Below are 13,535 nucleotides of genomic sequence, written 5' to 3' on the forward strand. Positions count from 1 at the left end.
TTTTAATTGTGAGAGGCTGGGATCATTCATTCATGGGTTGGATTAAATTGCTAATGGACTGACAGCAACTGCCACTGGCACCTGTATAATTACACCTATGTCTGATCTCACCCATGGATTGCTTGCTTGTAAAGTGCATTTGAATTATGTACATAGAAAATAAAAATTTCCATCTTGGTTGTTTTGCAGCCGACACCCAAATTAACCATTCCAGATTTATAAGAAATTAAAGGGGCTATGTCACGTTATTGTAGGGAAATCTTTAGATGATCATGAGGTTAAAACTAAAAAATGGTAACGTAGAATTTCTATACTGATAAAATTATCATTACATCACAATTAAGATGATTTTGACCAATAGCATCCTTTACCCGAGCAATTTGCCATAAAGTTGAAAAACATCAGGCTGACCCAATCCATTTCAATCCTGTCCATTTGTGTCCATCCATGCTGCTCTTTCCTTTTGTTGTATTTCTTTTATGTTGTTCAACGGTTTAAAGTAGTGATTGCAATGTTTCATTTCACTTTTTGGGCATTTTGGGTGTCTCGGAATTACACCATTTTGCGTGGCATAGCCCCTTTACATTTGTCTCCATCACAACAAGGACCACATCTGAACTCTTTATTAGTCAAATACATTGATACAATAATACTTATTATAATGAGTTATATTAGCACTTTGTAGTCTAAAATAATTAAAGTGTTCAAGTGTCCAGCAAGAATTATTTCGGGGTGTCACTCAGGGTAAAGGAAGAATAAAAAGGAAAATGGGAATTTTCTTTTACCTGACCTAAGATAAGATTTTTTTTCCAAGAACTAGAAAGAAAATAGGATCCCATTATTAGGCTAGACATAAAAAGGAGAGCTCCCTGAGACCTTACAAGATTCCAAGTTCCACTGTTTTTCATGATAAAATTATATAGGTGTCAGTAAGTGAAGAAAGCTGGACAAAAACTACGGCCACTTCCAGGAGGTAATTAAATGGTTCAAGTACATTGGCTTAAAAATGATAATGTTTTAATGGCATAAAATACTGCATTCTGCATAAACTATCATTGATGAAAATAGGAAGAAAAAGGAGCTGGCACCTTACCATCTTTATCGTACAAAGCAAATGTTTAAAATAACCTAGAAACTTTGCCAACAATGCTACAAAGGAGCAGTTCCTAGCAAAAAATATTCTAGCAAACACACAATAAGTTCTAGGACCACACAGCTTTCTTTACATCATCCAATATTCCTTAATACAATACTGGAACCTTACATACAATGTAGAATCTCAAATGGCCGCGCTGTTGAAAATACTACTGTAGTCGATACTGTGGTATTACTAATGGGTTCTCAAACCGTTTCTGAAGTTGACCTCTCGGCTGCATACGCCAGTGGGCTTGGCGGTAACATCCTTAAAATGACAAAATTGCCTAACGACACAAAATTATTAACAGAGAAACACTAGGCTGGACTTAAAGGGGCTATGTCACATTATTTAATTAAGGGTGTTTAGGGGAAATCTTTAGTTAATCACAATTTAAAAACTCTAAAAATTTTATGGTAATGTGGAATTCCTTTGATAAAAATTTAATTTTCGTTAGATCACAAATAAGATGATTCTGAGTAAAAACGACCTGTAATTGAGATTAGCCAAATGCAATCCGTTACAATCTTGTCTGTTTGTGTCCGTCTGTGCTTCTCTTTCCTTTTGTTGTATTTCAGTTACATTGTTTACAGTAATTAAAAGATTTAAATGGTTATTGCAACATTTCATTCAACTTTTTTAGTCATTTTGGGTGTCATGAAATTACACCATTTTACACAACATAGCCCCTTTAAGTAACAAAGAAAAAAGAGCCAATAAATTATTTCAGTCCCTTCAGACCTTTAATGACTGAAAGCACAGTCTTTAACAAACTACAAGAAAATGGTAAGGATATTCTGCAATCTGTCTTTGTAGTTTTTGGGGCAAAAGGAAAATACATGTACCATTAATATACATATCAACTGAATAAAAGCCACCAAACAGTCTATAAACTTCTACAAACAAATGCTAGCATTGAACAGATCTCTTCACAGATACATGTAGTGTGTTGAAGAGCCTTCAAGAATCCTTATCTTCCACATCTTGAACTTCCATCTCCTCTGTAAAATATTCAATAAAAACACTATTCTTCAAAAACAATACCTTGTTGACTGAAATGCTCAATGAATTAAGATGCATCAATGTTGTTTACACAAACAGTGATAGAAGTGTAGTAAATTGCTCAATTGATGGGAAACATTAATGTTCCAGACCTTCAATCTTCAACATTCAAGTCATGTAGCCCTTAAAGCAACCAATATCTGCTGGTCAACTGAATCACCAGTTGATACAAAGATGCAAATGATACTTCAAAAGAAAGATCTGTGTTTTATGCGTCTGAAAGGGTTATCAGGGAAACAATGAAATTATAAAATTATCATAAATAACAATTATTATTTCTTGCAATACAGACAAATACAACCAAAACTAAGGAAGCTAAGGGCCCAAAGCAAATGTCTTCAAAAACCAAGACAAGTGCAGGGATGGCGCAGTGGTGAGAGCACTCACCTCCCACCAATGTGGCTGGGTTAGATTCCAAGACTTGGCGTAAAAATGTACATGTAATATGTGGGTTGAGTTTGTTGGTTCTCTCCTCTGCACCGAGCTTACCCTGACCTCAAAAACCAACATTTGACTTCATTTGCATTATTTTTTAATTTCAGTTTACAGGGTCCCCAATTAGTGTACCGGCGCTAGAACGACTAGACACTTGAAGTTTCTTTACTTCCCTTTCTTTTACAAGTCACAGGGATGTAGCTAAAATTTTTTGTTAAGACAGTGATGTTCACTTAACAGGCGGAAGGCCTAGCTGGAGACGATTCTGGTGTGTCTCTTCTAACGAGGTCAAGGAGCATGCTTCCCTGAAAAATTTTGAAATTTAGACTCTCATAAATGCACTTTCTTTTATTTTAGAGGGTAAATTCAAGGCTATTGGTGATGTTTTCAGACAATTTCTTGTTGCCTTTTTCATGAAAAAATGTCACAGTTTGAACACATGTTCTTGGTGTCTCGTCCAGATTCTGTCGTAGTAATAGCGCTTTCTTTGAATTTTTACTTGGTCTGCTAGAGCTTGATGAAGTAGCTTTGGCAGAGTTGAAGAATGAATTTCTTTACACTGAGTACCTCAGAATCACTTTTCCTCCTTTTTTCCGCCAACATTTCAGCTTATACATGTACATGTGTGTGCTCCCCGACACGGTTGAAATACACAAACTGCGGGTTTGCTTTATTTCACGCACACGAAGTGCAAATACCTCTGGCCAATGAGGTTTTAACCAAACACAGGAAATCTTGGATCATGTTTTACGTACCCTTGTAATGAATCAACATTTGGGACAATTGTACAGCCAGTCCCTGTCAGTACAGTTTGAGTGTGTAGTACATTTCTTTTTTCACAAATTATAAAATAGGTGAGGAATCCCAAAAACTCAAATTCCTTGATCACCTGGAAATTCATTCGGAATAGCCGGCAATTTTTTCTGGATGCCGGCTTCTATCTACATCCCTGTGTCATTGAGAAATGCTCAACATAAAAGAACACGTTTATAAAGGGGTTGAGTTGTACCTAATTGAATGGGCTTCAGGATTGGCCAAAAGAACAATGACAAGGAACAAAGATAAAGGATTTAGCACAAAAAAACAATAAAAAGTACGACACTATACAGCCAATGAAAAAATTAATAGTTTTCAACAAGGGGTATGACCCTACCCTTATGAAGTAATGGCTTGTGCTATTAAAATTGCACACAGCATTATCGATTCTTGGGTACCGCAATGAAAAATGCACAAAATAAAAAAACATACCTGCATCAGAGGTCCACAGTGTCAAGTTGTCCCTAAGAAGCTGCATAATAAGGGTGCTATCTTTGCATTTCTCTTCTGATAGTTTACTGGGGTCTGCAATGGCTTTATCAAATGCCTCCTTTGCCACCTGGCACGCTTTATCAGGTTTGCCCATAATCTCATAGTGGAAGACAGAAAAGTTGAGTGCAAGCCCCAGCCTAATCGGATCAGTTGCATCCAATTCCTTATCTGCTAATCCGTCTGCTTCTTTGTAAGCTTCAAGAGAAGCTACTTTAGCAGCTTCACAGGCATCACTTTTACTGTCAAGAAACTCGGCCTGATAACGCCAGTAGTCCCCTTTCCTTCAAACAAGAAGTTAGAGAAGGGATGTTAGGACATGGCAGACATTTCCGAATAGTTTCTTTTAACTGGTGCTATTAATCAACCAATTTAAATTTGGCTAAGAGGGCTGCAAATAAATTTTCTGTCGCAGTTCTATTTTAGGGTCGGTAGTTTGTGGCCAGTTTTCCACAGTGATCACTGAACTAATGGACACAATTCAAGGAAAGAGCGAGGAAGATGATGTTAAGAGTGCACTACCATGATGCCATAATCAGCAACCAAACAAAGCCATTAAGCAGGGCCTGGCATTTGATAATGACTGCACTAAATGTGACATTCTAAAATAAGAACTTAAAAAAAAACCACCACTAGCACAGTTAAAAAAAGCCTTTGAAGGAACTCCTCCCTTCCAGAGTACACATTGCACTCAGCTTGGAACAGCCCACTACGATCAAGACAATTTTCCAACCAGTCACAATAAAATGAATAAAGACAGTTAACAGTATTCAAGAACACATCCATAAAGAACCAATAATTGCAGCATTGTACTGCATCCTTGCCAATCAACACACTATTGACACCAATGGCAATCTGTAATCAAAAGCAGCACATTCTTTGAACTATTTTGCCAGAGAACTGCACTGCCATGGCATGGTGGGATTGTACCTTTCCAGTAATTAGAGCGTACATGTACATTTCTTAGCTGGAAATGTATCCTTTTAAATCACTGTTTGCAAAGTTCAAATGGGACTTTTTCTATTGTCTTGACCTGTATTACATGTAAACACAGCATCAATTACTTGTTCATACATGTACAGTTTCAAATAATGTAACACACCAGGTACAACAATTATTGATTTCCTTGCTTATTTTTGCATATAATTAAAATGCCAGAAATGAATGTTTCTAATTTGAGGTTAAACACGCAGCAAGATCATGGATGATTCCCGGGTTGTGGAATTATTCTCACGATTGAAGCGCATGATCAAACGACTGTAGAAATTTTTGGAACAGGTGAGCTCACAAGCTGAACAGGCCAAAGAAATCTCTAAACGAGTGAGCTTCATGACTGAGGAGCTGAAAGCTTTTTTTAACAGATGGAGTTGAACGGCTTAAGAATGAACGACTGATCTTGTGAACAAGGCTCTTATCAACTCAGCTTAAACAGCTAACATATACAGTCTATCAAAAAAAGTCCACCACGATGGAATTTGGAAACAAGCACAATTTCTTAAGGTCAATTTCCAATAATCAAAATTAATTGAAACTTTCGTAAAAAGAGCCAATACTGTGTCATTATCGTGAACAAAGCGAGGCATTTTGCTGGAGACAAACAGCTCGTCACTTGCATCAGTGCATAAACAATGTAGTCACGCAACTATTTGAAAAGTGCGTAATGCGATAATGTACCAGTCAAATTGAAGCTTCGGCAACCCCCCAGGCATTTGAATTTTTATTCAGTTGACCTCCTCCCCTGGCCAAAAAGCTGTTCAAATGCCTCATCATAGGTCCATTTCAGGTGATCAAATGCCCCCACCCGGGGAAAATTACCAGATTGCAGTTTTAACTTTTCAGTAGCTTCTATTATGCTTCTGTGTACGTAAATATGGTTTAATAGACAACACCAAGGAGATCCAGGGCCCTACATGGTATGAGGCATAAGGAGGACAGGTAATAGATATAAATACCCAAAGAGAACCAATAACAAAGTTGACAAATTTTGATGCTGAATTATTATCAATAAACCAATATAAAAGTGAGGTTATGTCTATGTGGTTCAACTGCATGTAAGTATTACACTAGACCAATGTTCTACTCATAGAGAAACACGTAGAGAATACATGACATGGAAATGTAACATGAAATCGAGGCTTGCGATCAAATTCCCCATCCCCTATGAGTGGTGATCACATGCCCCACCTCCAGGAAGACTGAGATGATCAAACTCCCTCCCCCCTGGGCAGGAAAAGGAGTCAAATAATAATAATAATAATAATAATAATAATAATAATAATAATAATAATAATAATAATATTTATACAGGATAACCCCTTCAGTGTAATAAGCACTGGTATCAAAGGGGGTCCTGTTATTAAAATACTTAAGTAAAAATACAAAAAGTCTAAAAGGTAAAAAACACTAAGGAAACTGTTACATGGCCGATATCAATAAAATTGAGATGTACATCTACGCAAAATCATCTAGTTGAGGAAAGTCTTTCGTGTCCCTTGAGAATTCAAAAAAGGATTCCCTTGGCGAGGGAAGAGCGTTAAATTCCATCGTGCCTGTAAAATAAAAAGATCTCTTGGCGACCTCAAGGTTGACTTTTGGAAAATGAATGTCATTACAGGGTCTAGGGTCTTAAATGTGTGTACAGAAGTATTTAAGTTAAAATAATTATTCAGATAAGGCGGTACTGAACCATCAAGGCATCTTCTAGCTAACAAGACAATAATTATGAAGTTTTCATCTATTAATCAAGGGTACTAGACCCAAAGTAGCATTCAGCTCTTTAGTATCGAGACCAGAATTTGGAAAAATTAACTTCGCAGCTCTATGCTGTAAACTCTCGAGTACATCAGAGTTAACTTTACAACAGCCGTGCCAGGCCACATCACAGTAATCAAAAATAGGTAAAATCATTGTCTTGTAAAGGCGTTCAGCAGCAGCCATGGGAATAGAAATTCTCAAACGCCTAAAAACACCCAATTTCCTCGAGACCTTATTGACCACATGCTCAATATGGGTATGCCCGGGGGAGGGGGGGGGGGGGATGTTGAAGCTTCGATTTGACTGGTACATAAGTTCATGAAATTCTGGCTGCTTGAAGAAGGAGATTATTATACATCCACTACATTTAGTCAAAGAATTGAAATAAACAACAATTGGGTAGATTCGTTACTTTTTTTAAAGCACCCTAACGTCCTCACCAGATAACAGGTTTCACTAAATTATTGTACAAACAGCAATTGCTCATCTTAGTCTGTATTTCATCAAACTAAGATGAAGCAAATGATGTTTTGACTGACAGCTACAATAAAAAGGAATTTATTTGGAAAAACAAAATTACTTGGAGTAACAAACAGAAGAACCTGATCAGTACGAGGTCACATGCACAACTCTTGCCACAAAGAAGAAACTTTACATTTTCCGGTTTCAAAGATAAGAATTATAATCCATAATTGATGTATACTCAAAATTTTGTGCTACAGACAAGCGATTTTCTTCCTTTCAATCATGTCCCTACGCCTTAAAAACAGGGCACCACCAGGTGACTCAGTTCATGCCAGCGAAAAGCATGTTTCGAGTGTAAATCACCAGAGTCTGCGGTGTTTTGGAAAGACAGCGTGAAACTTCAAGAAAATAATCTTGGATCTTTTTGTTTTAATTCCCATTCTTTGTGTCAATTTAAAGCGAACATTTCATCGCTTCCAAATATAGGCAGAACAAAAACAGTTCTGATCAACGTGCCACAAATAGTTGCATTACTTTGAAGCTAAGCATATGCGAGAGAATATTACTATTATCAGGGTTCTCCAGCAGCTTCTTTTCTGCCCTTGCAGCATTAACCTTCCAATTATTGCTATACAGTAAGTGTTGTTAATGACTTGAGTTTTGCAACAGTGTTTTATGAAGTTCATAACACCATGGCCCATAAAAGTGCAAAATTTAACACTTGATTGTTTCCTGTTGCTTGAGTTGTTTGAATAACAATGGCGAAAACTCGAAACTTGTTCGAACGGTGAGCAATATTTTTGCTCTCTCATGAATAACCCGAGCTGATCTCACAGGTGCCTGTCATTTTCGAACGACTACTTGAGGAAAGCAAACGACCTCCAATTCCGTCTTCACAAGTCACTATTACTTAAGAACGTCTCCTTAACTCGTGAGCGTGACTTCCCATTCTGTTCTCATGGAGACTTCACGACTACACGCCTCAGAATAGCTACATTGTAGTCCTTGGGAACATTTTCACATGAGAGGTCACAAATAGCATTTTGATTGTATTTGAGCCATGTTTGTTGCAACCTGGATTAAGCGGTCATTTAGCAACTCCCCGAGGGTGGCCACTTAATACAGGTTCGACTATATTTGCAACAAACGTGAAGGCATTTCTATACTTGGCAATCCTGGCAGACCCTAACCTAAAATTTTAAAGTGATTTTTGGTCAGACATCCCACATCCAGCAGGAACTTCCAGCATTGCCTTTAATGCACATTAGCTGGCATACCAGTTAAAATTAGCTGTTCCATAGCAACAGTGTGGTCTAATCCAAACCAAGTTCAAGTGTGCATGAATTAAACACACCACAAGACAAAACAAAGCAGAAACAGTTCTAGGAAAGATTAATTTGCTTCAGGACGTGTGATGCTACTATTTTTTGTTTTGTTTCATTTATTCAGTGTCATTAACCTTCCACCTGTGTGGTTCTGTCCTGTTGTTTTGGTTGGTTGTGTTTCATTGGCCCTGAAAAGCCCCTACGGGGAGTGGTCAATTAAGTATGTATTATTATAATATAAGGAAAAAATACTTTAGGTCTGTCCTGTGGAGATGATTTTCATACAGATCAAGATGACTTGCTCAGAAAAAAATTAATAGCTTTTGGGTCATGATGGCTTCACTGCAGTTTTCACAAAAGTTCCAAGGGAATCAAGCGGCATTGATTCACATTTTGAAAATTTATTTTCAACCCAACTAGCCAGTAAAAAGGTTTACCTGTATTAGACCCAAACGTCTTTACATAAAGCTGCCACAATCTTTACTTTTCCACTTTTAAACCTGAAAAACATCGGTGGCATTGCCACTTTTCTCGTCTTTTTCAAGTATGGCGTGAAAAAATTGACGAGTTGCACGTTTTTCTTGCACTAGCGAGTGAAACGATCACCAGAGCAGAGGAAGCAATGTTTTGTTGAGAGACAGATAATTAATTAAATAAATAATTAATTAATTTGGGCAACCAACTTGGAAGGCTGGGCACCCCAGCTGAAATGCTTGGGAGCCCTTCCTTAGAGCACAGCCTTGAGGAGTTAAAACTAATTCATGGCACGCCCACAAGACAGGTTCTTGGTACCTCTTGGAGGTTCGTGTCAAAATTTCCGACAAGCAACTCCATGCTTTTTACAAGGGAGTCCCCCCACCCCCCCCCCCCCCCCAGGCAATAATAAGTTAAAGAAATTCAGCTTTGGACCCCAAATGAATTCAAAATTCAGCTAAATCAAGCAATTTCAAGTCAAACCAAACTTGTTTCTTGAGATTAAAGAGAAGTTGCACGTTGAATAACTAAAACTACAAAGCCATCAAAACAACTTCAAAGCAGACACATCTCAAACATCTCAATGGCAAGAGGTGTGTCCTCTAACCATGGCATGCAGCTACATGTACAGTACCACCTTGTCAAAGGGAGAGTTTGTGTCTTTAATAAAAATTAATATCTTTACAATAGTTATCAGCATAAACAGCTACCCACAATGAAGAAAATAGGTATAGTGCGAGACAGTGGTTTTATACCAACAATTTGGTTCGAGAAGACTTATACGATACCAGTGCTACAAATGCACTTAGTAGCAATGGCATTGTAGAAGTCATTGCATTGTAGTATTTACTGAATGTCAGGAAAAATCCAAAAGAAATCATTAGATTGATACATAGATGTTAAAGAAAACAGTTTGTACTTAAATTGTAATTACCGAGATTAAGACAAGAATATGTACTTATTGACTGAGTGGGAGAGCCGGACAGGAATAAATTTGGCCTGAGGTTGTGGCGTAAGGACCAAGCGCAGCGAGGTCCATGCGCCAAGACTGAAAGCCAAATATTTTCCAGTCTGGCCAGACCTAAACTCAGTCAATAAGCATTTTATCATATGGGCTCTTTACACTAATTATGAGCACTGCGAAGGTGAAGTTAGGACAAAATAAACAACATCTGCACAGAAAATTTATCTAATATGTTGTTTGCATTTGCTTTTCTGGCTGTAAATTACTTGTATATTTAAAATCAACAAAATCCCCAAACATTGCATTGCACAGAGCAGTACGTGTTCCTATTAGGTCCGCACAGCTTTTTCCGGCACTGCTCACCCTAATGGGTACGGCCCTCATCAGAGATTTTCCCAATAGTTTTGCAATGAAAGCACGCACAGGGCCGTATGGGGCCATATGATAAATATTATTTCCAACCCCTTTAAAATATTTAAGCTTATACAAAACTTGCATCCGTCAGGAGTGTTAAAAACTGTATGTATAATTTACGTTTTCGAATAATTTTGTACGCGGTGTGGACAACGCATGGAGTAGACTGTCAGCAAATGACCACCTGCAAAACCCTGGGATATCGTTAAAAAGATATCATAGATTCAGAGACCGATACAAATAGCGATGTACATACTATGGTGTCATTTTCTTTGAAACAATTAGTAATGTACATCAAGAATGGCAAAAGATATACTCACATTTTGTTATAAAATACTTTTTCCTCGGCTTTTTTGGCATACTTTATGAGATGATTATCCAGTAAACCCAAGATTTCATTGCAGATGTCTCTCAATTCTTGCTCCACTTTTTCTCTGTAATCTTTTATGATTTTCGCTTTTTGAGGATCGGGATTGTTTTTCTCCAGACTGGACAGAACCCGCCAAGAGGCTCTTCTTGCCCCAATGACATTCTTGTATGCCACAGATAGCAAATTCCGCTCCTCTGTGGAAAGCCCTTGCTCTTCCTTTCCCATGTCTTCAGCAATTTGCTTCATATCCTGCACCATATCTACAAGAAAGGACAAAGAGGGTCTTGTTTTTCCATCACACGCCTAACTTTAAACTTTTAAACTCAGATAAAAACCGACAGGGTGAGTAAACAAATACGCGATTCCATCGCAAAACTATAGTCACTTTTCGATTTAAAGTCAGCTTTTTTCTTGACATACAAAGGGACTGGTGTAAATATAATCACAACTGGATACGAACTAAAACTGATGATAAAGTGATTGGGCAGGCAGGGAACAACAAAACTTCAGCAATGATCCATATTAGTATTATTACAAGTCGGTACAGCACGGAATCTGCAAAATGTCGCAAAATACCTTCATAACGCTCCGCCTGCTCTGCCAACTTGGCTTTATAAACAATGTTTTCTTTTTCTTCCATTTAGATGGTTCAATTTTAAGGGAGATTTCCTCAGATTAATATCGTACAACAGCTCCTTGCCGATTCAAGATGGACGCTGGGCGCGGTGAAACAGTGAAAGCAACCGGCACGTGACTTGTGACGTTCATTGTTCCGTGTCGTCGGGGCAACCAAGCCAGCTTGTAGCGGCCATCTACCACAAGTTCTTTCCCGACCTGTCCCAGTTTATCACGCTTTTTTTTCTCATCCCTTTCAGATTGCTCTGTTTTAGGTTTTCTTCATCTTTCTTCATTATGATGGTTCGTAACAAGAACAAAAAACAAAGTTGTCACCGATTTGCTGATCATAATAAAACCGACTCGAAATGAAATAAAATGAATGTATATTTGAAGTGCGTGTTATAAACGAATGAAAGAACTGAGTGATCCTCGCAATTAGCTGAACAATTTTCGCTGTCAGCTTGTAGACCCCTGACAACTTCAGATGGCTCCAACGGGATTCGAACCCATGACCTCTGCGATGGTGACTCTATTCGATATTTGATTGAACGGTAAAAGGGAGGAATGGCGGAATTGCGGAATACACGGAATATTCTAAAATACGAAATACATGGAATATTCTGAAACACTGAATACATGGAATACTTTGAAACACGGAACATACGGAACACTCTAAAACACGGAATATAAGCTCCAGTTTAGCCTATAACGGTTTAATTCCAACTGATGAGATTCACACGCAGGAAATCATAAACAAACATTACAAAGATTAAATGATATATGAAATGGATCATATATGAACTGCGGATATGAAATCAAGTGAAGATATGATCGTCGCAGGACTTCAACGGGGTTTGAACCCCGTTCAGAAATTCAAATTCAGGACTTCAACGGGGTTTGAACCCCACTGAAGTCCTGAATTTTTCAGGCTTCTTTACGCAATTGAAAAATTGCGTTAATAACTGCGACGATCATAGCTTCACTTGAAAACATTACAAAGCACGCGGTTCTAAAACGAAAACGAAAATAGCGATGATGAAATGTTACTGAACGAAATGGTTCGGGATAAATGAAAGCTAATAAATGCAAAACATGATAGGTACCTCATACAGTAGGAGATTTCCGAGTTATCAACCAGCTCACAAGAGAAATTTGCAAAACAACTTCCACACATAAAATTTTCCAGGTTTCAAAAGCACATGGCAAGACTCATTATGTTCAGTGTCATACATTTGGCCCGCATGCCAAATAGGAAACAAAGTAATCACTAAAGGGGTTCCGAGGTGATTCAACACTATATCAAATGAACACAGTTCCCTTGACGGACAGTTTATTTAATCAGTTACTCTTGAATAGCTTCGGGATCCGAAAGGTCCCCTTCCAAAAGACATCCCCCGGCCATCCCGCCGAACACGCTTTGCACCAGCTGTATTCCACGTCCAGATGATGTGAATAATTTTGTGCAAACGAGGCTTGGTGGTGAATTTTGAGCATTTGATGTCATCATACGAGAGGAGGGGCGAGGGGAGGGCGGCAACGGGAAGTGGGGGTGTGGTGGTGAGCAAAGGCTTTCGCAGATGAAGAATATTCATGCCCTTGCCCCCCTCCCCTCGCCCTCCATTACGTCTCAATTTAAATATGCAGTGGGATTTGCCGGGCGACTTTACGGAACCACCCCACAGATCGTCCTAGAAAGAAAACCCCCAAAAATAAACGGTTAATTAATAGTAATACATAGAACAGCAGTTACACTAGCAACTCTTGTGGCTTTCCCAAATTGGTGTTGGTGTTTTTTCATTCAAGGCATCGCCAATGCTACACATTTCAGATAAAACACAGACGAGACGGTTCCATAATTTAGCTAGTGTGTAAGATAAAATCTTACCATGACTATAAGTCTATTAACTTCAAAAAAGGTGAATAACAACCTGAAACAGCAGTGACATAAATGAAAAAAATAAATAAATAAACGGCGGCTAAGACGTTTGCAATGGACAGCAATTTAATGAGATTTCCTATAACGGGAGAGAGTAAAGAAAAAGAAAAAGCTAATTAGAAGTAAATTGACGGTTTTGTGATAGAGCGAAGACAGTGAGCGGCGAACGATTCTCGATTTTCAAAAAGATAACAAATGAAGTACAGCTTCATCTCTTGTCATCTTGGTACGAATAACAAACCTTCAGATACAAAATATTAACCCTCATTGGCTCCGTA

The 13,535-nt window shown here is 38.2% G+C and overlaps 1 protein-coding gene across 2 annotated transcripts in view; it reads right to left on the reverse strand.

Moving 5' to 3' along the window:
- The window catches only part of LOC138045544 (14-3-3 protein epsilon-like), a 22,587-nt gene extending 11,145 nt beyond the window's left edge, over window positions 1–11,442 (reverse strand). The window contains exons 1-4 of one of the 2 annotated variants that reach the window (XM_068892086.1): window positions 11,280–11,439; window positions 10,654–10,963; window positions 3,881–4,221; window positions 609–2,136 (exon numbers count right to left, since the gene is read on the reverse strand). In XM_068892086.1, coding sequence (XP_068748187.1) covers window positions 2,096–2,136; window positions 3,881–4,221; window positions 10,654–10,963; window positions 11,280–11,343 — 756 coding nt within the window. In that variant the 5' untranslated portion in view covers window positions 11,344–11,439 and the 3' untranslated portion in view covers window positions 609–2,095. Of the gene's footprint in view, window positions 1–608; window positions 2,137–3,880; window positions 4,222–10,653; window positions 10,964–11,279 lie in introns of those variants that run through there. The other variant, XM_068892085.1, reaches the window with a different exon arrangement.
- Between the last annotated feature and the right edge of the window lie 2,093 nt (window positions 11,443–13,535).

The sequence above is a fragment of the Montipora capricornis genome, chromosome 4, assembly GCF_036669925.1.
Source record: "Montipora capricornis isolate CH-2021 chromosome 4, ASM3666992v2, whole genome shotgun sequence".
Lineage (NCBI taxonomy): Eukaryota > Metazoa > Cnidaria > Anthozoa > Scleractinia > Acroporidae > Montipora > Montipora capricornis.